The sequence below is a fragment of the Botrytis byssoidea genome (genome assembly GCF_014898295.1).
Source record: "Botrytis byssoidea strain MUCL 94 chromosome Unknown BBYS_018, whole genome shotgun sequence".
Taxonomy (NCBI): Eukaryota; Fungi; Ascomycota; class Leotiomycetes; order Helotiales; family Sclerotiniaceae; genus Botrytis; species Botrytis byssoidea.
This window is the reverse complement of record NW_024065859.1, coordinates 602,824-626,837: the sequence shown is the minus strand read 5'-3', so window position 1 is coordinate 626,837 and position 24,014 is coordinate 602,824. Positions and strand designations below refer to the sequence as shown.

The following is a 24,014-nucleotide window of genomic DNA, read 5'->3' as shown; positions in this document are numbered from 1 at the left end:
TGTGAGACTTGAGATAGGGTAGATTAGATATTGACTCAAGTACAGGTGCTAGAGATTTTTGATTTATTTATGTTGTAGATACACTAAACTACACCTGCGTAATCCTATGATTCAGAGACAAGATATAAACTTTCGAGTAAAGGTATCTGGTCTGCTGCATTAAATCTGGAGGTACATTTTGGGCTTTACACATGAGAATTCAAGTATAATAGTAAATTAATGAGTATAAGGAAGATGATGGAGAGAAGTATCGCTTCCGAAAAATTAGAAATACTAGGTAATTCAGTAGTCGAAAACCCTAACGAGGTTCATCGCCTGAGCCAGTCTCGTCAAAAATTACCTACCTACCTACAACAGATCTTCAGAACTTGAGGGATTGTTGTAGTGTTTGTTGCAAATCTGGATAAGAGATAAGGATATAAGAGAAGAAACAAGATATCTAGTAGGTGAATTGAGAAGAAAGGATCTAGAAGCTTAAATTACGCTTTTTAAGCTCGCTTTCTTGTTTAGCATGATTTTAGTGTGGATTAGGGGGGATCATCCAGGATTCGTTACATGCCTGGGTAAGAGATAAGAATCTTGGAAATTGAGATTTGGGGGATGTAGATGGAGGAGATTGAGATATAAGGGGTGGGTGTATGGTTGACTCCAATCACTTCGCTTTACTTGGTGGATAGTGTTCACTTTCTGCTTATGTGGTAACCAAATATCAACTCAACTCACAAACTATATCCCTTTGATTTTGAGGAACCATGAAACTTCCAATTTATAGTGATATTATTTTCATATTAATGATGACTTCACGGGTACATCTACTTCACCTAACAGCACACAAGAATTTGTTTTTAGTTTTGAAATGTATTTTATTATCGACATTCTAATTCCGATTTGAGAAATCGAAAGTTAAAAGAAAAGAAGATGGGTCTATCTGTGAAGTTAGGTAGTTAGTTGGTTGAAAGGGAGGGAATGACTTACCTGTAGGATCATACTTATGAGTTGTTAAGTATGAGGGACTGTGAAGAAGGATATTTCGCTTACCTACCTAAAATTATTGGTTAGCGAAAAATATGAAAAAGGTGGAGGTGAACTTGCCTGTATAGCAACTTTATTCTCGGACTTGTCTCTGCCGAGTATGAGTACTAGAACATGAGGGAGTTTGAAGCAGATAAGATTGAGTTTACCTGTATTGTCGATTAGCGCAGTGAGATGCAGGTGGGTAGGAGATGATACAATCACCCACTGGTGTATGCAACATTTGAACAAGTAGCCTAATATGCGTGATTATTAAAACCCACGGAGATAAGCGAAGCAACTCATCTGAATGTCTCTTATATAATGAGTCTTCGTATGTTAAGAGAAAAGGTTGAATTTAGCTAAACAATTAGCTAAAAGGGGGAGGAATGACTTGCTTGATTTAATCTAAATCGGAGATAAATTTGCCATTCGGATTGCTTGTAGACTGGAAAGACGATACAACTATAAGCCCAATCAGCGATAAAGGGAGGAGGGAGTGACGTGCCTGAAGTGTTATCTCATAACTGCGCAGTGTGCCTATATCTCTGATTAGCAAACAGAAGGAAAAGAAGTGACGTACCCGTATCTCTGTATTCTAAGAATAGAAAAAAATAATAATAAAATAAAACCCTACAGATTTGATTAGCGAAAATGGGAAAGGGAGAAAGACTTACCTAGAATTCATCCCTTAAAGCTAGATGGCAGTGTATAACTGAGTTGGATATTTGAAAAGTGTAATGCTATACTATACCAACAAGTTCGATTAGCAAGACGGGGAAAAAGAGTGACTTACCTGTGTTTTTGTCTGTATCAGGATTGAAAGAATGAAATCGTGATTATACTGCCAATACAAAATTAGAAAAATGGGGTTGGGAGTGACTTACCTGAAATTTTAATAGAGGAAAAATGGAAAAGAAAAAGGAAATATATACTCGATTAGCGAACAAAGGGAGAGGAAGTGACTTACCTGTATCTTCAAGTCGTAGTTAGGAATATGTGAAGAGAGTGAGGATACCCATACTCGATTAGCGAGCAGTGGGAGGGGATGACTATATATACAATTAGCAATACCGGGAGAGCGACTTACCTGAATCTTTGAATTCCAGAATATGAGAGTAAAAATACCTATACTCGATTAGCTAACAACGGGAGAAGAATTACTTACCTAAATTTGCTATTTCTGATTTGAGAAGAATGACTTACCTATACAAAATCGGCGAAAATAGGGAGAACAAATTAACCTACCTAACCTTTCGAACCAATAAATAATAATAAAACGAACTTAAAAAATAATGACCACTATATACACGATTAGCAGAAAAGGGAGAGCAAGGGAAAATTTACCTATGTACCAAAAAAAAACAGAACCAAAACGAAAGAAACGAAAGAAAAAAAACATACCTACAAAACGATTAGCAAAGACAGGGGACGGAAAGAAAACTTACAAACTTATATTATATCTCTGAAGGAACAGATTTCTTGATTTTTGATTTTTGGGGGGATGTCTCGTATCCATTTCTTAGGGAGAAAAGAGAGAGAACGGAAAGGGAAAAGAAAGAAAGAAAGAGGTGATTAATGCAATGTGATCTTTCACACCTCCAAAAATCAAATCAAATCAAATCAAATCAACACTCAACCTTCAAAACTCAACCCAACCAAAGAAAAGAGAAAAAAATACTCACCACCTCACCACTTCACCAACCCTCTCCTCACCACCACCAAACCCACTCCCTCGTACAAAACCACCCGAGCACCACTCCCCCAAGTACCGCATACCAAGCCGGCCACACGAATCTGCTCTTCTTTGGCGGCCGCACCCCATGCTCCTCATGAAACGAAATGTATCTGTGAGGTGTTTGTGTCCAGCGCGAGCTGTGCGTGCGGGTGAGAGTAGTTTGGGTGCCGATGGTGCGGGTTTGTTTGCGGGTGAGGGAGGGGGGTTTGGTGCGTTGGGATCGCTTGGATCGCTTGGATCGCTTAGATCGCTTGGATGAGAGGGATGAGAGGGAGAGGGTGCGGAGGGGGGGGATGTGGAAGGGCATGGTTCTTTTCGTCGGAGGGGGTTGTCGATGTTGGAGATTGGAAGCTGTGCTGTGCTGTGCTGTGCTGTGCTTGAGGGAATGGAGATTGAGAGGGAGATGGGGAGAGGAGGTTTTTATATGCCGAGAACAAGGAAATCGAGGTTCTTTGTATGGATTGTCCATCATCTGTTTTATGAAAGAACAGATACAATAGGATTCTCTCATCACAAGAGATTCAAATAAATTAATTTAAACAATGTTCTCTTATATTCTCAGCACAAAGAATCTTGAAACATACAAAGAAAGCAGGAGGAAACAATGCTCAGCACCCAGAGAATCTCCCCTCCAAACAATTTCTCCAACAAAGGAAAAAGGGGTTACATGAATCAAACAAGCAAGACAAAGAAGATGTAATCTTCTAGAAGAAATGCAAAACAATGCTATTATCAAACTACAAAGACGATTCCAATTCCAGAATGGAAGAGGAGATTCAGCAGACCGAACTACCCACCATCCACACCCAGTTTACAATTCAATCACCATCACCATTCAAACACCGAAAACCGAGCCGCCAAACAACCCACCCCGAAACCCTCGCAGCCATGCAGAAGTTTCTCGACCCCCTCCTCCCGCAACCGCGCACCACCATGCAGGGAAAAATCAACATCCCTTCCCCAAGCGGTTCTCTGCACGAGTTTTCCGCCACATCCCTCGATCTCCTCACGCAACTCTTGGCCCGACTCCCCGGTACTCTCCCCACCGACTCCTGGCTCCGCAACCAAGCAGTCCTCATACAAACCTTCCCCCCACCTCTCCTGCACCCCAAATCCAGCGGCCTCATCTCCCGCGTCGCCGCATCCCTATCTTCGCTTCGTCTAGGCGAAACCAAAGCCGTGCTATGCGACGTCCACAAACCTCTAAACCCGTATCTCATCCGCAAGATCTTTTTAGAGCTAACCGCAGAATGCACCACTCGTCTCCGACGACTTACTGCCGACGTCCCTCTCGAACAATTGCCGGTCAATGTTCAAGAATTCGTTCTTCGAATGAAAATGCTTAATAGCATCTGGATGCAGCCCGAATTCTATCGTCAAGCATATCAAGTGCAGCCGTGCGACCCACGCTACGAACGCGTAACATCCAGTTGCGAAGCCTGTATTCTCGCCACCATCGGAGGCGATCGATACATCATCCGCGATCTCTTTGCCTCGATCTGGGGCCGCAGAAAGAAGAACAAGCAAATGGGTGGCTGGATCGATGTAGTCCGTGCATGGGCATCATGGCAAGGAGATTCTGAAGGCTTAACGCATGAATCTCAAGGTCTGGGAAGAGAAATCACTCGATGTCGCAAACATCTTCAGACACTTCGAAGAGACGCTCGACGAGAACGCTTGGCTGGAAATCATAATCCTTTCGACAGAGATAGCGAGGCCCAAACACTTCTTGGACACGATTTTGCTGAAGATGATAAAGACGAAGACGGAGATATTGAGAACGAAATTATAGATTTCTATGCAAACATGATGTCGAGAACATCTCTCGCAAACGCATCAAGTCAAGAATCACATCCGGCAGAAGGAGTCCACGCCGCTTTCCGCGATACCGTAGTCTTCTCAGACGGCTTCTTTCACAACGCTTCTAGACCTATCAAGGAAAGAAGTCCAACGCTCTATTCCCGCAGCGTATACAACACTTCTCAACTTTCCTACTCCGGAGTCGAAGCCGAAGAGCGCGCCAGCGCCTATCGACAACTCGTCGGAACCCCAGAGAATGCCGCCGCTCAATCCGAATCCGAAGAAGACAAACCTCGTTTCACAAATCCATTTGCAGATCCGCCAGCGAGAAACAATCGACCTGCCTATCGCGGAAGCCATTATGAGAATCCACGAGCATCACCTTCGCCGCCTTCTCCTCGTACTACGAGACACGAGAACGAGAATAAACCCAAACAAAAGCACGCACCGCATCATCGACGTCCTGACCCACAAGAAAATCCTTTCACACGAAAATCACATGTTGCTCGCCCTGAGGGTAAGCGCGGTGATCGGGAAACTCGAGTTAGCGATTTCATGATCTAGAGCAAAGAGAGTAGAGAGTAGAGATTTTGCGGACGAAACAAGAGAGGAGTGATATCCTTCTCACAACATAGAATTTCTTTTGTAAAAATTTCTTTTGTTAAAAATCCACTCGCGAGAATTTCCTTTGTCAATACTATACAATATAAACACATTTCCTTATACACCCTGCCTAAGACCTTATTTAAGTGATAACCGGTCCTAAACCATGCTTCTCCTGGCGTCCTTTGCAACTATGAAATCGTAATCATTTCAATCCCTTAATCTATTCTTTCTCTTCATAAAGCTTCAGCAACGCCGGTCTAAATGCCGCTATTTTCGAAAAATCGGATATCTTAACCCTCATATAATCAAATGCAACAATGGCAACTTGATCTGTAACTTCACTGTCCATGACTGGTATCTTTTGATATCTCTGAGAAAAGTGGGTAAGTAGAATTCGTCTTGCTCCCATACCCTTGCCAATATTCATTGCTTCCGAAGTGGTGGAATGTTTCTTGGCAATAGCATCACCTTGAAGTTCGTCATCAAATGTAGCCTCGTGAATCAACAACGTTGCACCTTTACCAATCCTAACAAAGTCTTGTGAGGGTCGACAATCACCTGAGTAAGCAACCTTGAATCCATTGGGGAAATTCAATGCAACAGCTAAAGCACCATGGCAATGGCTCACTTGGCAAGCTTCAATAGACGAAAGACCAAATGCTTCCGTTTTTTCTGGTGTAAATTCTTCGTAAAGGTTATTGACTGCCGGTGTCATTTCAACGAGCTCAAGCCTCTCAAATCCATAATTCTCGACCTCGGAGTATTCAGTTAACCAATGAATCATACCATGATCTGATGCTACAGCAAGTTTGTTATTTCTTGTTGCTTCATTCTTAGATGTTTCTTCATGCCACGCTTTGATGACCGAAGTAGTACCAAGGTGATGATCGGCGTGAAGATGACTGATCCAAATTGCCTTGAGATTAGAGAGTACACCTGGTAGGTCTTTGCCAAATACTCTCTTCAATTGGCCCAGTGTATTCTCACCAGCGTCAAATAGGTAATTGCCATATTCTGGAATTCGAAGTAGGGTAGCTGAAACGTTTCGATACTTTGAAGGTAAAGCCGAACCAGTTCCGAGAGTAATAACTTCTGCATCCTTGCATGGTATGTCTTTTTGAACTTCATCAAGCTTTGCTTGATACTCTGGACTCATAATCTCTTTTCTAGCTTCGTTTGCTAAAGCAAGAACTTCAGGGTCTCCTTCCTTTACCACCTGCTCTGTGTCAAGATAAGGAATGCACTTGTCATCTTGAATCTCGAATTTTGGTTCGAGTAACATCGTTTTTCCTAATTTTGCTTTTGAATATGGTACAGGTTTGGATGGTGGCTCGGATGCATTACTGAATGCGGGAATTGGGAAACGTTCGGAATCGAGGAGATGCAGACGAATAGCTTGCGCTGCGGCTGAGCTGAATGCGAGATAATTTGGGCAATTATCATGGGAGGAAACGATGTGAGCAAGTTCTTTACGCTCTTCCATGAACTCTTGTATCCTGGGGTCAGCTAAAACGCCAGGACCCAAAATCCATATTATTGATTCAACTCCTGCCATGACCTCTTTTGCTTTCCATTCTTCACGTGCAAATATACCTTTAATATAAGAGGCATCAGGTATTTCAAGAACTGCAACTCCGGTACCCTCCTTGCTCACTCCCAAAACTTGTTCTGGAGTGACAGTGGTACCGTCGGTCGCAATCACACTTCTTCCCGCTGCCAAAGTTCGATAATCAGCACCTTTCTGGACATTCAATCTCTCGGCTTCCTTGGGATTGAACTTTCCACGCTGAGTATGGTTTTTGATGATATATGAGACTGAACTGGTAGAAGGTTTAGTCGGAGGTAAAGATTCAACCAGCGCCCCTGGCCAAGGTTTCCGAGTGAGGACTTCAATATCGGGAACTTCCTGATTTCCTCCGGGTTTAGGTCCTTGATATCTTTGTATCTTGCCATCTGAGTTTCTAACAAAGATAGCGGCAGGCATTTTGACATCCTTGAGCTTCATGGAGTACAGAGTATCTAACTTCCAATCAGAATCAAACATAGAAGATACGACAGACTTTCGTATTTGATGCTCATTATCCTCTTTATCTCTGAGTTCTTGGGCTTCCTTAAGCTCAAGCTCCTTGCTCTTCTCAGCAAGAGAACCATCCAGAGAATCATCCGAAAACTCATCGTGACTTCTCTTCCCACGACGCTTCGCAGCTCCCTCCGATTTGATAGCCATGGCCCAGACCTTGATATTTTCATCACTCCATGAAGGGTCCCAATTGGTTCTCTGTTCTGTATCCGGCCGATATTCGTTTGTATATAACGGCATCCCATTTCTGAAAACAAATCTCCTAGCCGTCGCAAGTAGATGAGTCAAGTTTTCTCCTCCATGTAAATTTAAAAAGGCCTTTTCGGGCTTCTCAGCGCGTCCTCCTTTCTTTTGCGATTTCGCGTTGGCAACCTGAAACTGTGCCTCTCTTGAAGTACTTGTTGCATCTGCCAACGTCAAAATCATACCTAGCATTCCTCCAGTTGAAGCCCAATCCACCTTTCCAGTCATGAAAACCTCCCCAACTTTCATCAATCCGACCTTGCCTTGCACACATGCTCTCTGAGTTCCCTCTGCAATATTTCCAATCAAGTACCTCTTGTTATCGAAATGTAAAAGCAAAGAAGTCCCAGGCGTGTCCACCGTGGGAGTCGTGAGGAATTGGATATAATTGCGCATTTTGGTTAAATCTCCTGGTCGATGAAGGCGATTTCTACTATTGATCAATGGTTTCCTGTATTTTGCGCTGCGATATACATTCCCCGGATTGTCTTTGAGAATAAGAAACCGCTTTCCATTCAAAGCATTCGGAAGCGTGTGAGATAATTCTGGAGAAACTCTTAGATTGTCGTTATTCTCTAGAATATATTGAGTAGGCAAGGGAGATAATCTTGCTGGATGTGGAGGAAAACTGTACCCCTCTTTTCTTGGGAAAGTTTTCAGTGCTTCGTGAAGTGATTTTCTAAGACCTCGAAATCTAGATTTGAGATTCAATCTTGTAATCGATGGGAATTTCTGCATTAAGCTGAAAGCAAATGTTCACATCATATTTTTGTTGCAGTTACAGAATTCACGATCAGATAAATATAGGTAGGTAGGTACTTTTAAAAAATTATGACGGATTTCATAAAATTATACGGTAGCCAAGACAGCATCATATAGCAATCAATATAAAAAACATACCTAGTATGTAGGTAGTCAGGCTCTAGCACGCACTCCAATCATCACTCAAAAATATTTGATAAAATTGAACCTCCAAATAGTGTTATGTACTAGGTATTTATTAAGATCCTATGTGATAAAATTCATTTTGAAACCAACGATGCTCTCAACATTATAATAAGCTGAGCGTTAACTTGCTGGAACTCCATCCTGTGTCTATTTTCTGAAAGTAATCAAGACGCCCAGATTATTGTTTCCGGGAGCAGAATATTTATGTAAAATAATACAAAAGTCATTACCACCGCGATCCGCTGCTAAACTAAACAAATAGTGCAGAGTAAAAAGATTTCCCCATGCCCCATGCCATTTACGCCGTCATAGTTCATTAATCGCTCAATGATGCCTCTGTGGTGCCACAAATGTTCCGCTTTGCCTTTGTAATCTGATTTTCGCCGCTTCTGTACCGTCATCTGCAGTTGCGGCTTCCTTAAACCACGGATGTTGAAGCGCCTCCTTGGCTGTAATGCGTTCGTTTGGATCATAGACAAATATCTTTCTCAATAGATCCAGGAAATTCTTGCTAAATTTTGACTGATCCTTAATGATTTCCTGTGATTTTGTTAGTAAGGTTTGCGAGATAATGTTTGGAACAACTCACATGTAAGGGTTTCATCGCCTTCACAAATCGCCGTGAAGCCCTTGTGGTGTCAGCAGATGGGTACTCAAGTCTTAAGCGCTTGAAATATCTGAGAAATTACATCAGCATATAGTCTCTCGGGAAGATTCTGGAGCACTCACTTTTGAGCTGGATTTCCTCCGTTTCGCTTTGCCATCGTGTTGACTTGTTGAACGAGATGGCTATCGATTTTCTTATCGACTACCGCTTCCATCATGGCCAGATGCTCCAGGTTGTCATGTGTTTGGAAAAGGGCGTCACCCGTAAAGAATTCGACAAGTATGCATCCAATACTCCAGATGTCGCAAGGGAAAGACCAACCAAGACCAAGAATAATTTCAGGAGCTCGGTAATGACGTGTAGATACGACAGATGAGTGATATTCATCCTGAAAGGTTGCGGAACCAAAATCAATGAGTCGAATTTCTGTATCCAGAAGAACTTTCCGCTGTGCCGCTTGTCGCGTAACTGTGCTTGAAGAAGAAGGAATTTTGCGGCTGTATGTAAAAGCTTGATATGCACTGTTGCATAATAAGATATTCTCTGGCTTGAGATCTGTGTGAATTAAGTTTAAGTCGTGGAGAACTGGTCCAATGTTAGCTCGTGGCTTCTTATTAATGGCAAGATACTTACAAGCAACACTCGTAAATAACTGTCGCGCAAAATGTTGAATCTGGGAGTTGGGAAAGGGCACGAAGGAATTGCCCTTCAAGAAATCGAAAACGCTCTGTCCCAAAAGGTCCATGACTATACATATATGCCCTCTGTAATCGAAACAATCCCGTAGATGTATACATCTGTTCCGGTTCTCACGATCATTTGCTTTGAGCGTTGAGAGGACTCGTAACTCAATTTTCGAAGCATCCCGATATTTCTGTACAGAGCGAATGATCTTGATAGCAACACATTTATCATTGTGAAGATCTTTAGCTTGTACAACCTTTCCAAAGGTTCCTTGGCCAAGTAATTTCTGAACCTGGTCTAATTCCTTATTAGTTTGTAGAAGGAATTAATTGGACCCATGGAAACTTACATTGTGTTGTTAGATTCGTTTCTGGAACGACGATATAATGTCCGTCGTCATCATCGATTTTGGTATTCTTAGTATAAGAATTCTTCACACATGTTAGCTTTCAATCGTACCATGGAAAGCATCAAAACTTACATCCGCAATCGGTCGTACTGGGACGTCGCGAGATTTTATGGGTGGCTTGGGGGGTGGTATGTAGTTGGTGAAAGCATCCCCATTGATCTCTAGTTCTTTCCTCTTCGCTTCATTCGCAATTTGCAACCGAGTATTGGTCCTTTTCCTCTTCTGCCCTATGACTTCCGCAGCCTCGTACCCATTTTGCCCATTGGATGAATGTGAACCAAGGGACGTAGCGGCTGTTGTATGAATTGCTGATGTTGTGCGATCGGTGGATATCGTGGAACCAGAACCCGATTCTGATTTGTAGTGTGGACTCGGATCGATCGAGGGGTCGAGTTGGTATACGGGATCATATGCATCATTGCGTTTTCTCTTCTTCGCCGCATGGCCATTATTCGCTGCCACGGCAGAATTATTGGATTGGATATGTGAGGAAACGTCCAACGATGGTTCGGGGGATTCAGAACTATCGATGACAATTACCTCTTTGGGTAAACCATTCTCGTAGAATTTATCCCAGTCTGGTTGTCTCTCCTTGGATCTTTGTCTCTTGTGCGGGGGAGGCGCTTGCGACGAGGTAGAAACCATGGCTGCGGGCTTTTTTGGAGACTTTTTAGACTCGACTTTCGCAGGGTGTGAGGGGATTTGAGTCGACTTTGCAAGAGGAGCTACACTCGACGATGTGCTATTGCTCGACGAGTTGGTCGGAAGGGTGTAAGAGGTGCCCAGACGGCTATTTCCGTTCAACAGGCCGTTGCTCGCTCGATATTGGTGGTTTGATTGATAATTCTGATGATGTGAGTATCCGTAATTGGGATGATGGGGAGGTAAAGTCGATGGAGTCGACATGGCACAATGGCAAGAAGTAATCGTTTCGACCCTGGGGTGGGCTCAGACTTGATCACGTCCAAATTTTTGAAGTGTTTGGATGATTAAGATGAATTCTCGAGATCAAAAGGACCAGATCATCGAGTCATGTATGGTAGAGTATGGGTTGATTGTTGTAATGTAGAATAAATGCGCGATGATGTATGAAGGAGTTGACGGTTGACGTTGGAAGTGGATGATGGATGATGGTCAAAGGTAATTCTTTCTATCTTTCCGACCGTATCGCGCTGAGTTCGAAATGTCAAATACGCGACATTTCTCGAAAGAGAGTTGATTATATTGACTTGATAGGTAATTTCGATGTGTTAATTTTCCAAGTGCGAGAAAATATTGTTAAATATCTTCAATAAGGGTGGTTGCTCTGAGAGGATTAGAAATAAGGAACTTCTTGCAGTTTTCTGAACTTGATGGAACTGGGGTTTTGCGGGTTGGTTCAAGATCGCTTATGACTAGCAAGTATGATTTATGATTTTCAAGTAAATGGAAGTAATTGAATTGAATTGAATTGAATTGAATTGAATTGAATTGAATTGGGTGATGAATTCTCTTTGGCTTGTTCCACTAAGACTGGGACTACTCTACTCGGAAACTATAATAACTGGACTGCTTGACTGGACTGCTTGACTGGACTGCTCGACTGCATTCACTGGATTCATTCATGAGATACCATTTGAGCCCGTTTGACCATTGGTTCAATCTCTTTCTCTTTTTTCTTCAATCTACCTATGTACCTAGGTAAGTAGCTATTTCTTCCTCTCATTCCTTTCCACCTTCTTCATCATCTCTTTCCTCGTTTTTTTATCATAAAAAATGATGATATATGGAGTTATCGACCCAATGAATTACCCAATGAATGATCAAAGAAAAGTGTCTGTTGATGGTCAGTCTATATCAAATGATAAATTTTACCTGCTCCGGACTAGGGAAGTATCTCTCTCATTCATTCATTCATTCATCCACTCAGTCACTCACTCATGATTGAGGATATTTCAATTTAGGAATAGAATAATACTTACCTAGGCATAGAGAAAAACGGGTCGCACCATGATATATATTGTCTTTGGATTGGAATCTATTTATTCACATCATATCATTGAATTGTTGAAGTCTATTGATCTCTCTTATAATAACAACAATAATAACTACCTACCTACCTACCTCTGGTAATATATCCATCAACCTACCTAGGTATCTACGTATCCACTATGTAAGCAGGTGATATTTTCCCCAATCATTCAATTCACTCTTTGTACATTTATTACCTTCCTCACATACCGACTTATTACCAAGTACTACCTAGGTATCATTCATTCCCCTCATTAACATGCTCCAGAGTCGAAAAGCTTGTGTCCCTTGTCCCAAGAGAGTTATACTTTCATGCCAACCGACTCTCATGTCAATACGAAGATGTTTTATTCGTCATTCTCCAGTTCCCCTGTATCATACGTTCTGTCAGTATGTAGGATAGCTAGCGACCTCCCTCCATTCTCAAATATACCTAGGGAGATACTAGGTATGGACTGCAACTTACATGCCCTTTCTGCATGCCACGAGTAATCTTACCCATCTAGCCAGCCATCTTACCCCGAGGCCATTTTCTTTGAAAAAAAGTCCTTCCTTCCATTCACATATCACATCTAGTCAGTCACATCACATCACCTAAAACACTTCTGAGAAAAGCCGGTGGCCCTCCCTGGAATTCATCCAAAAGCCTTCCCATTCATTCATTTGAGCCAATCCTTTATCAGTGTAACCAACCCCCCGTTATTCTTACATTGATTGAGTTGATGAATGCATGATCCAATCCAAGTCTAAGTCCTGTCATCATGCTTCACAAAGAAAAAAACAACAACCTAACCTCACAAACCCACTGCCCAGAAAAACTCAGCCCAAGTAAAGCCAGCACTGTATCATTTTTAGGATATATATTAGATCGGGAAAATCCTTAAGCCCATAATAGTGACAGAAGTTATTTTTGCAGCAGTATTTCTTAATCTATCCAAAGTACCACACTTGTTCAATCTTTTACTTTTCCGTACAGTTGCCACTGAAATTTCCAACCATTGTTCTACTTCGAAAATCATCCGCTTGATAAAAAAAACCCCTCGATCTTCTTTATCTCAAGTGGCAATTGTCATAGGCGAGGTATGGAGGGATCATCATTGCAACTTGTTTCTCGTTATAGACGCGAACAGAAAAGATTACTTACTGTACTCACATGAGTTTGAGTTTCGAACAAATGTCCTAAACAATTCCAGAAAGAACTGCTGCGATATAGATATAAAAATCCGTGCTCATGAACCAATTTAAAGGTCGTGCGGGATGTGTGATCGACGAACAAGGGGATCCCGTTGGTCTTTGAGTCGGTAATCACGTGCCAAGAGACACTTATTTCAAGAAGGGATGAGAAGCGAAATTTTATACAGGCTCAGCTGAATTTTTATCTATGTGTTATTGGTAATTTCTTCTATTGGTATCAGAATTCTGTGCAGTGTAGCCATGAACGCCGTGCTCTGTGCTTTCTTTAATCAATATCCCGCCAGTAGATCTCTCAATGGGGTTAGAATAGAACTCGAGCCGCATGATGGACCTTGAAAATAGTGGTTGAATAAGGCCGAATTGTGTCTTGGAAATATAAAATTCGAGTCATTCAATGATGTCTTCATATTCCTCTGTTGAAAACGACTTTTCCACCCTCTCCGCCCTTGCCCCAGAATTCCTCCTCTAACGTTGATGCATCTACGCTTTGGCGTTGAGGGAAGGCCGCTAGAGCTAGAGGTAAGGCGAACAGACTAGTACCAAGAATGAGACCCAGATTGATTGGTAATGTGAGTCTAGGGTTTCTGATGAGAAACTGCTTCTTCTGTAATCTCACCAAAATTAAAGCTGGAATAACCATAATTGGAGAACTGTTCAAAACTCGACTGATAGCTGTCTCCGAGACGGCAATAGTGGCTGCTCTCTTGCTCTTGCCCAATGAAGCAACCTCAGACTCAGATTTGCCCTCTGCTGCAAGCTTTACCTTATCCGATTCTGAGAGAACTGGATAAACATCAATGCCTTTTCTAATTTCTTCTCCTCGCATCAAGAAAACGTTCAATGCTCCAGCACTTGCAACGGCAGCGAATGGTACCAATCTTCCAAGTATCATCTTGGTGCCTGGGCTAACTTTCTTTAATCTTGGAACGAGAGCATTGAGACCAAGTGCAACAGAGCAAGAAGCTCCAACTGCGAGAAAGTAAGATTGTGCAATTTTTGAGGTTGAGAGAGGGGTGGATTTGTTGGCATTGGCATTGTTGATAGCCACATTAAGAGATTGGTTTGTAATTTGCCATAACAATGTTCCTGTCGTCTGCCAGCTGTCAGCAATGGGATATTTCTATAGAACTTCTGAGAAAGCTTACTCCCAATCCTGGTGTGAGCATTCCTGCTGTGACTACCAAGTTTGATAAAACGAAGCATGACATTCGAAACGGAAGGAAAACTGGAGTGCCAGTATCTAGTAATGTGAGCCTTCCGTCCAGTACTTTCGCAGAATCTCACAAACCTGGATGTAATGTTGAATCAACAATTTTTTTCGCATTCCATAACTCCGGAGTCATTTCATGGATCTTCCCCTGTTTGTAATTCGAAATGAGACTTTTCGCATTCTCCAATCCGGCGCTGTTGACCAACAATGTTCTATTCAATCGTCAGTATATGATGTTGTATACTTTACAACGGCCATGATGGAGCGTCTGAAAGAAAGTGTGGGCACCTTTTTGGTGAAAACACACAGCAAATTCCTCCTCACCTAGGGTCTGAAATGGCCGCAGAATGCATCACCCGTCCCCAGTATGTACTGAGATCATACTGAGAAGCGGGCAATTCTCGATTGCCTGGGAGAGAGGCAGACATTGTTCTGGTCCTCGAGTCACTGTTTGGTCTGATGAAACCTCGAATTGAGGTTGATATAAGACTTCAATAAAGATGCTACCGGGGGCAAAACGATTTCGGATCCGAATTATCAATAATAAGCCGCTCGCAGATTCATAGAATACATGAAGGCCGCGGAATTGGTGGATTGGGTCTTTCGAGTTGTCTTCGCGGGGGACCCCAAATTATTTATTTTTGGCGCTCTGACTCCGCTTTCGCTTTGATCGGTATGGGCAAGGCTTGAAGTGACACTCGAATAGTGGAGGAGCGGCGGAATGCTTGTCATTTTGATGACGGTCCATCTCTTTCTCGGTTGGCCAACCATATTCATGGTATTTGCACGAAGTGACGGGACATTTCCAGGGGCGGGAATGAGTTTTCTCGTGTTTGGTCAAGTCACATGGACGCTTGAATGACTTGTCACATCCCTTTTCGCGACAAAATTTAGGGGCGAGCTCAGCGGCAGAAGCATCCTTCTTACGACGTGCCATAGATCTCATCACTGATTCTTCATCTTCAGCTTCTTCGCTCAAGGAGCGCTTAAATCTCATAGACTTGTTGTCATCATCGTCCATGTCAACCGGTTGGCCGGTGGCAATGGAAATGGCCTTGCCAGTTTTCTTATTGATGCGGACAAGTTCAGCGGGTCGACCATTTCTGGTCAGACCACCGTGAAGCTTGACCTCATCTGATCTAAATGGCCAACCGATTAGCAAATTTTCAAACTTCACATTTGAGTATGAAGAAAGCTGGGGGACATACGGGTGAGCATCCATCTCGCTAATGGTTTCTCCCTTCTCTTCCTTCTCCTTAGCTTCTCGGACCTGTTCAGCGTATTGCTTAATCTGTTCGACGAGATCGACGAAGTATCCGTTAGTATATGGGCGATCGTTTGGTCGCGTTTGTTCGCGTTCATTAACAAGTTCGACGGTAGCTTGGATGCAGTGAATCGATTCCAGACAAAAGTCGAGGTACAAGGAGGCGCTCTTTGTGTACTTCTTCAATTGCGAGAACCAGTGAGTAAACTCCCAAGCAACATCAATATGGATTTCACTTACAGGTGCGGTAAAGATTAAAGTCTTCTCCAGGTCGCGGAGAGATACGATTTCCTTCTGATGAATTCGTCTGGGACAGTCTTGGAGGAGGGGATGCAAGTCTTTGAAAGACTCCTTTGCTAGGAGTGGCTTCAAGATATGCTCTTGAATGCGAGCGGTGGTGCGAGCACTAAGTCTAGGAAGGCTTTTGATCGTTGTGGATGGAGCAGCAGCCGATCTAGTTATAGTGGATGGCTTGGTAGATTTGGAGACATTGTCATCGGTGATTACCTTCTTGTCTGATGATGATGACCCGATGGATGATCCAAGACCACTGTCTGCATATCTGGGTGTGGTGCGACGGGGACGTGTTGATCGTCGAACGGAAGATTGTTCTGATGGCATAACTCCGTCCATCAATTCGGTATTGTATGATTTGGTGGAGGGGTTCTCAACGTTGACGACACCTCGAGGAACAGGATCAGACTCGTCACGGAAACGACGACGTGAAGTGGAAGATGATTGATTGCCAGCAGCAGTAAGCTCGAATGATTCTATGACATCGGCAGCACGACGCTTGTGTGATTCGACGGCGAAATCTTCAAGATTGGACAATGAACGTTCGAGAGCCGAGAGATTGAATGCACCATCAACTTCGCGTGTGGGAGAAGAAGGTGAGTGGAAAGTGGCACCTTTGCGAAGGGAAGCCATAGTTGTATTAACTGTTGGCCGGCTTGACGTATTCGCAAGAAGAGTCACAGCAGTGGATGTGGTCTTTGTAGTTCTTCGGGGATGTGTGAACGACATCCTGAGTGGTCAGGTCTTGTGAACTTGCGAATTGTTCGAAGACTAGGGTGAGATTGATTAGCCCTGGGAATCTTTTATTCCATGCAAGAAATGTGAGTCACAAATGAGAATGAATCGATCCGTTTCGGGGTGTGGGTGTGGTATCAACGGAGATAAAAGGTATGTAATAGGTGAAAGAAAGTAGCTTCGGTGTGGGAAAGAAGGTAGAGATGTATGGCTGATTGATCAATCCATACGAATTGACTTTCGGACCAATAATTGCTCAATCAAGCTCTGGAAGTGAAAAAGTGGATGGAGAAGTAGGTAGTAGATCAAAGTACGGGGAAAGAATGAATCAAAGCGTACAAATGAGTAGATATGTAGGTCGGTAGGTAGGTAGTTTGGCGGCACAAGTATCACTTTCGAGGCTGAGAGCCTTTCTCGAAGTTGGTTCAAAACAACCTAGCAAATGAAACTCAGAAAAGACGACAATAAGGTTCGTGTCGACTACTCCGACTTCTATTTAGTCTTGCGATGTTTGTTTTCCCTTGATCGGTCGAAGCTCTGGTTCATGAAAGATCTTTTTTTTGATGGCAGTGCTCAGATAGAGGGAAGAGAGAAGCGCGAACGGTCGGGATAGAAGAGGGTCAAGATTAAGGTTTAAGGTGTGGAGGTGAGGTTGTTGCCTAGAGGGGTTGAAAGAATTTGACGAATGAGGTATAAGATTTATCAGTTTGATAGGTATGGGATGGAGAGAGAAACGGAATCGTGAATCAAACAACTACAACCACAATGACACCGGTCGTGTGTATTGTTTGGGGTTAAGTCGAGGTTGAACGCGTTAGTTAGATTCGTGGCCGGTGAGGAATTAAATAAACGGGAACTGGGTTGGTCAGACGTCGATTAAAACTTGGCGTGTAGGTAGGTAAGGTAAGTTGGTATTGAGAGAGGGAGAGAGGGAGAGAGGGAGAGAGAATAAGTGAGAGTTGAGTGAGTGAGAGGAAAGATGATACGAAATTTAGATTTGGAGGTTGATTAGCCCATAGATCCGCCTCGTCCGTCGATTGATTAAAGCGGCCATTGATTTCTAGGCAACAGTGAGAATGGGCTTGTTACTTGTGAAGTTAGTTGTAGCTCAATGAGGAATGAACAAGGATGAGCTAAAATGAAGTTAGCGTGGTAATCCCATTTCAACAAGGGAAGGAGTGAGTGTAATTGATTGAGGGGCGTGGCAATTGTAATAATTGATATCATCTTTTATTTCATCCTTCACTTCCCTTCCCTCTTTACCACTACTATTCTATTTTTATATGCTTCAATTGAAGGATGGATGAATTTCTCACACGTATAGAAAGAATACCTAGGTACTAGATACTACGTAGATATTGCATAGAATTAGATATATTGCTACCACTGCTTGATGCTCAACAATGTTCAACACACTATACCATACATATCACACCAATAAACCAAGTCAAGGTCTCCGAAAAGGTCTACCAAACTCAAACTCAAACACTATAGCATAATATCCAACAAACATCCATCTCCTCATCCTCCCCAGCAATTTTCCTCTTCGGCCCCCCTCGTACGATCCCGAAACCGACATGAAAATCCCAAACTTTACAACTTCTAACACTGGGAAACTCATCACATCCCATTTTCCTTCCGTGCAATCTCGAACATCTTCACGACGGCGTCTATTTACCCATATAGGAAAGCGTAATTACCGATCGCTTTCCACACATCAATGAGAAACGGCTTCTGGGAGATTCCGTTTCCCTTCTCTTCCTATCGCGCTTGTACATCATACATGTTATATTGTTGAGCTCCCAATTTGATTAATACCTCACTGTGATTAATATCTCAATTGATACCCTCGCCATCTATGATATCTATTCTATAGCTAAACTCAATCCATCATGAAACATGCTTAACCTCAACGCCAACCCACGCATCAAGACCCTTCCCGAATATTTAGTCGCGATCCAGATTCACCACGATCCCAAATTCGACATCTCAACCCCCCCTTGATTCTCGCGCGTATCTCTCCCATTCGACGAGCACATGGGCGCCGTCCATTGCTTCCCCGCAATGCAGACCCGGAAGTTAATATGGACTCTGCTCTGGTCCTTCGGTCGGGTGGTGATTTCGGCGGCCAATAAATAGCCCTGCTGCCTTTGTGTGAGGTTATCTACATACATTTACACAATGCACGGAATACATAGATGGGTAGTGAAACCAACAACCACTCCGCAGTATTCAACCGCACAGCTAAAAATACATATCTGGAAATCCAGAAGCACATAAGGATCCAATCGAGTCAAAATCCATGTGCCACACATACCCATCGGTAATTTACTCAGAGTGGGAAAGTTCTATATGAAGACACATCTTCTCATTCTCATCCTCATCGAGTGTATGCCCAGCAATTCATACCCACGTCGTCCGTCAATCTGTAACCAAAAGTGGCAGCACCCCAAGATAAGTTGTAACCAGCCGGGTGGATTTATAAAATAAGATACTGCAAGAATCAAAATAAACGTGGGAACGGAACGCCATTATGATCACTCACAAGGGGGGCCCCGCCAGATTGTCTCTTTCAAAGCACCCTTGTTGACGTCTCGCGCTTAAACTGTTTGGTAAGGAGGCGATGCTATTTCCATCACTCAAGCCTTCGACATTTAAGCGTAAAAGATCCTTTAAATGTGAATCTGCGATGTTGTCTATTTGTTAATATTCAATCGTACGTTTGGATGTGATGTACTGGATATTCACGCAAAAAATCATCCCATCAACTATGTATCCAACTTTTCATTCTCCATGCCAAAAAGATTGTGTGATCAATGTGACTTTCTCATCTTGGTGTGAAGGGGGACTCCACTCGAACCAAATTATCGTATGAAATTGATGTCAATTCATTGAAACGATTGTCGATCACTGCAAGCGAAAGCGAAGATAAGAATAAGATATTAATTACCTCTGCTCTGGAGTCTGTCCAGTGTCCACACACTGACGGTACCGTATTGCATTCTCGAGACCATTGAACCCCGAAGAGCCCCGTTCCCACGGAAGAAACGGGAAATCCACCTGATCGAAGCTAAAAGAGCGTCAAATATTCGAAAATAAGGTGCATGGCTCAAAGCTTGTCCTTTCCCTTTCCGTCATCAGGGACTGGGGGTGTTTGACAAGAATGAATTGTTTCCCCTTTCAATTTAGTAAGCGGTACGATACAGGACAGGTACGGAGTATTGTTTTGGTACGATGCAGCAAACAAAGTAAGACGGGGGAATTATCACTCCGAGTCCACTTTAAACTCACCGAGTAGTCAAAGAGCCTCAATTTTGCACGGTAGAAAATTGAAAGTCTGGAAAAAACCGCAAATCTAAGCCACGCTCGCTGCTCCAAAGACCTCGAGAGTCAAATATACGTACGTATCGAGAGCCAATAAAAGAACAATGTTCGTTGAACTTCGGTGGCAGTTTCGACGACCGGTAAATCCCATGTATTTCCGTACCTACCTACCTACCTATCTTATCTCTTTTTTATTTCTTCTCCTTCCGTCATGTAAGGTTATCATAATCATCATATTTGGCCATTCCCCGCAGAATCAATTTTCAATGCTGCTTTGAATGTGATGCTGCCATAGACACCTTTTGGCCGAGTACCTGAATTTCATATGGTATCTTCGTCGTCAGCGAAGCTTGGCGACTTACGAGTCTGAATACGTTTGCAAATATATCCATCGTCAGATTCTCTAGGTATCAATAATTGTACGCTGTTAACAACTTCCTATTTGGATATGAGAACCTTCGTGTCTGCGTCAACAGTGTCAACACGCGTCGACAATCGATCCTAGGTATCTAATGAATTGAGTTCCGTAGTGTGCTAAGTGCTTGGTAAGCTTCCACCTTGACATCGGAAGTATCCAAAAGTTTATCAGGTGTCCAAATTCTGATGTGCGGATCATGCATTTTGCCCTCTTCCCAAATTCCCCAAGCGATCGAGACGGCGGCGGGCGATGACTCCCATTTGACCACGTCTCCGCAACTTTAAAGTTTAAAGCTTGATCTTCATCAAATCGGGAGGGCCCCTTTGCAAGGATGAGTCAATGCTGGTCCACAAAATGCGATAGCATTGGAAAATATAATTGGGACGAAAATTTTGGTCATACCCTCGAGACACTTTCCATGCCGCAGGGCTGCAGAATTATATCTTCGTCATGATAATGGGCTGCACGGCACAGCGCTGCCATCAAGATTTTCCCCTCTCTGCCCTGAAGCCCTTTTCATGCCCTCCCGTGCCCTTGTGAAGCCATGGTAAAGCACTCGTAAGGCCCTTGTAAGGCCCTCGTAAAGCTCATACATAGCATGTGCCCTTGTGCAGCGAGCAAAAAGAAAAGTATCTCGAAGTAGGTACCTCAATATACGTTTTCCAGCCCTGCAAGGTAAAGACTCAAAATTGAACGGCGGTTCATTTTCTGGGTTCCTTGAATCTCACCATAGTTCCTCAAAATTCCGTATATTTGTATGGACCACCCACGCGACATACCAATTTTGGAGCAACAAATTCATGATTCGTGCTATCTCCTTCCGAAAACTTTTGTTGGTCGACAGTGCATGTCATCTCGTAGGCTGGCCAATCGCCTAATCAAATCTTCGACAACACAGTGCATCGTTACGTTCCGTTCTTCCACACTCGCTGCTCGTTCCTCGTAAGGCTTTCCTTTCCAGTCTTCGTACAATGAATTCATTATGTGTGAACCCTTCTCCTCTCGTTAACGTGTACCATACATGTACATGTGTCTCAAAAAACAAACAGTTCGAATATGCTGTGTCGATGACAATTCATGCGATCCAGTAATTCGGAATTTGATTGCTTGGACCGTTTGCAAGCCCATGAGCAGCGGGATTAAAAGTCCGCTTGTAAATGATCTTCATAGCATTGACATACCTACCTAGGTAGTAGTAAGGAGATGTTCTCATCGCTACATCTTCGTGTAACGACAATTCGAGTTTTCAGAAAGAAAGATTATTAAATTTGTAGGTGATTGTGGATTTGTTCTTCCGATTATTCAATTGTCCAATTTTCAATTACCCATACTTTCTCAACTCGACTTCCAATTTTGAGGAGAGAGCTTCCTTCTCACGTTACGGCCTTTAAGGGTCAAAAAGTATGATCACGTGGCTACACAGCATTGACCAAGGAGTTCTGCACTATTCCGTTCTTCTTGAAACATGAAACATCCAGATATCAGACTCTTGCATTGATATCCAAAGTATTGGCTGTCATCATCTCCGCCACCTGAACATACTTGGGATCTCCTTGAGCCTCATCCACTGAAATGTCTCTGTAATTTGCCTTTGCAAACAGAATATCAGTCAAGTATGACCGTGTTTGTTTCTTCATCCGAAGTATGGGATTGAGGGAATCATACGTTTATTTATTGCCATGGAGTCATTCAAAGAATTCTTTGTCAATTCGCTCTTTTTGTGACTGAAAATAAGCGTTTCTTTCTTTTCTGCTACTCAAGGCTCTTTTTGCAGTCATTTCATTCTCTCTTTCAGAATAACAAAAAGGGTCAACAATCACTTTCTCAGGGTTTCTTTCTTCCTTTGTTCAATCACAAAGATTTTACAAACAATTACATTGTTCAAGCCAATTGTCGATAAATTCGAGAACAATCCTCATTGCTAGACCTACATAAAGCATCACATCCTCTTAACCTTAATCTATTTCTCTTCTTGAAACCATACTCCAACTCAAATCCCATACCTCAAACAGATTACCTCGATAAATCATCATTCATTATGTTGTTCAAGACAATCCAAATCATTTTTTTCTCGGCTCTCGCCATTGCGTCGCCTATTGCCTCGAACAACCTCATCCTTGGACGTGCCACTCAAGCCGAAACCATAGTTGGTGGAATCTCCGGCGCCTTAACTGACTGCAGCACTGCACCTTTCCCAGATGAGTGCGCAACTCTTGCTCAAGCAGCAAAGGGTATGATTATAGCTTTCGGAAACGAAGATTTCACCGCTGCAGAAATAGGTGCCATGATTGCACTTATGTCGTTTGAAAGCGTGAATTTCCAATACAACATCAACCACAGCCCCGGTCGTCCAGGCCAAGGAACAAAAAACATGCAAATGGCGAAATACAATCTCCAGTACGCGCAATCTATTCCCGCCCTCAAAGACCCTCTCGCAAAGATCACCACCGCTACCACCATCGATGGCTTGTCGGACGACAAGTTGAACGAGATCCGAGCTTTGGTTTTGGTTGACGAGTATACATGGGGAAGTGCACCATGGTTTTTGAAGACATTCTGTGCGGATGCTCGAACAGCTCTTAAGACAGGTACCGTAGAAGGATGGCAAGCATATATGACGTGCGTTGGAGTTGATCCCGCTGATCCTGCGCGATTGGCCTACTGGACTAAAGCCAAGGCCACGATGGCATTTTAAGAGGATAGCTTTTCCGCTGTGCGGAGATGCGAGACGATTCTTTGGATTCTTCATCTTTTTCTTTGTACATAATACATTTCTTTTTTCTACATGATACCGTTTTTACATTTTTGTGTTTCGGGCAGACACATATTTGGCTAGGTAGCTAAATATTACATAGATAGGCAAATATCACGCGTGATTGTACACACAATCCTTTATTTTTATGTGCCTTTCTTCGTTTTGAAACTTAAGTACTTACTTGACCAATTATGTCCAGTTCTGTGACATATTCAAAATAATCTCAAATTGAACATTCATCATTATTCCATCACACCTCTTCTCCACTATTAACGAAATTGAACCGTTATTTCAAATCCCAATTCATTAAAATGGCCTCTCATACAAACCCATTATGTTCTCTCAACCTTTCAAATCATTAATCATAACCCATTCCTCGAGACCCAATCCCACAATCAATCTGCATCTTCCTCCTCCTCATTCACAAAATCACCGTTATCTCAACTCCTATCTTACATCTCACACCTCATACCTCACCTCAATCTCCACATCACCCCTTTAATCTATAAGTTCACATCTACCTACCTCTTCTACATCATGCATATTTTTTGCACATCATCATTAACATCAACATCAAGCTTAACCTTGCCTCCTACTCCAAATCCCTAAAATATACTTCGATATTTGAGATTTTTTAATGTCGTTCGCTTTCTCATCTCTTCTCTCTTTGGAATTTAGAATTTG

The 24,014-nt window shown here is 42.8% G+C and overlaps 6 protein-coding genes across 6 annotated transcripts; 2 read left to right on the top strand and 4 right to left on the bottom strand.

Annotated features, from left to right (window-relative positions):
* Window positions 1-3,472: 3,472 nt before the first annotated feature.
* EAE97_008565 (uncharacterized protein) lies at window positions 3,473-5,113 on the top strand (the record flags this gene model as incomplete). Its single annotated transcript, XM_038879080.1, has 1 exon — window positions 3,473-5,113. One exon carries the CDS (start codon window positions 3,473-3,475, stop codon window positions 5,111-5,113), a length of 1,641 nt encoding a protein of 546 aa, XP_038730162.1.
* Window positions 5,114-5,375: 262 nt separating this feature from the next.
* On the bottom strand, window positions 5,376-8,216 carry EAE97_008564 (uncharacterized protein; the record flags this gene model as incomplete). The annotated part of the gene is made up of 1 exon (XM_038879079.1): window positions 5,376-8,216. The coding sequence occupies one exon, from the start codon at window positions 8,214-8,216 to the stop codon at window positions 5,376-5,378; it is 2,841 nt and encodes a 946-aa protein (XP_038730161.1).
* A 534-nt stretch (window positions 8,217-8,750) lies between these two features.
* On the bottom strand, window positions 8,751-11,032 carry EAE97_008563 (uncharacterized protein; the record flags this gene model as incomplete). Its single annotated transcript, XM_038879078.1, has 6 exons — window positions 8,751-8,966; window positions 9,016-9,103; window positions 9,156-9,618; window positions 9,667-10,014; window positions 10,067-10,148; window positions 10,199-11,032. The coding sequence occupies 6 exons, from the start codon at window positions 11,030-11,032 to the stop codon at window positions 8,751-8,753; spliced, it is 2,031 nt and encodes a 676-aa protein (XP_038730160.1).
* A 2,701-nt stretch (window positions 11,033-13,733) lies between these two features.
* Window positions 13,734-14,968, bottom strand: EAE97_008562 (uncharacterized protein; the record flags this gene model as incomplete). The annotated part of the gene is made up of 4 exons (XM_038879077.1): window positions 13,734-14,423; window positions 14,476-14,570; window positions 14,619-14,752; window positions 14,865-14,968. 4 exons carry the CDS (start codon window positions 14,966-14,968, stop codon window positions 13,734-13,736), a joined length of 1,023 nt encoding a protein of 340 aa, XP_038730159.1.
* A 203-nt stretch (window positions 14,969-15,171) lies between these two features.
* EAE97_008561 (uncharacterized protein) lies at window positions 15,172-16,827 on the bottom strand (the record flags this gene model as incomplete). The annotated part of the gene is made up of 2 exons (XM_038879076.1): window positions 15,172-15,679; window positions 15,749-16,827. The coding sequence occupies 2 exons, from the start codon at window positions 16,825-16,827 to the stop codon at window positions 15,172-15,174; spliced, it is 1,587 nt and encodes a 528-aa protein (XP_038730158.1).
* A 5,786-nt stretch (window positions 16,828-22,613) lies between these two features.
* EAE97_008560 (uncharacterized protein) lies at window positions 22,614-23,270 on the top strand (the record flags this gene model as incomplete). The annotated part of the gene is made up of 1 exon (XM_038879075.1): window positions 22,614-23,270. One exon carries the CDS (start codon window positions 22,614-22,616, stop codon window positions 23,268-23,270), a length of 657 nt encoding a protein of 218 aa, XP_038730157.1.
* Between the last annotated feature and the right edge of the window lie 744 nt (window positions 23,271-24,014).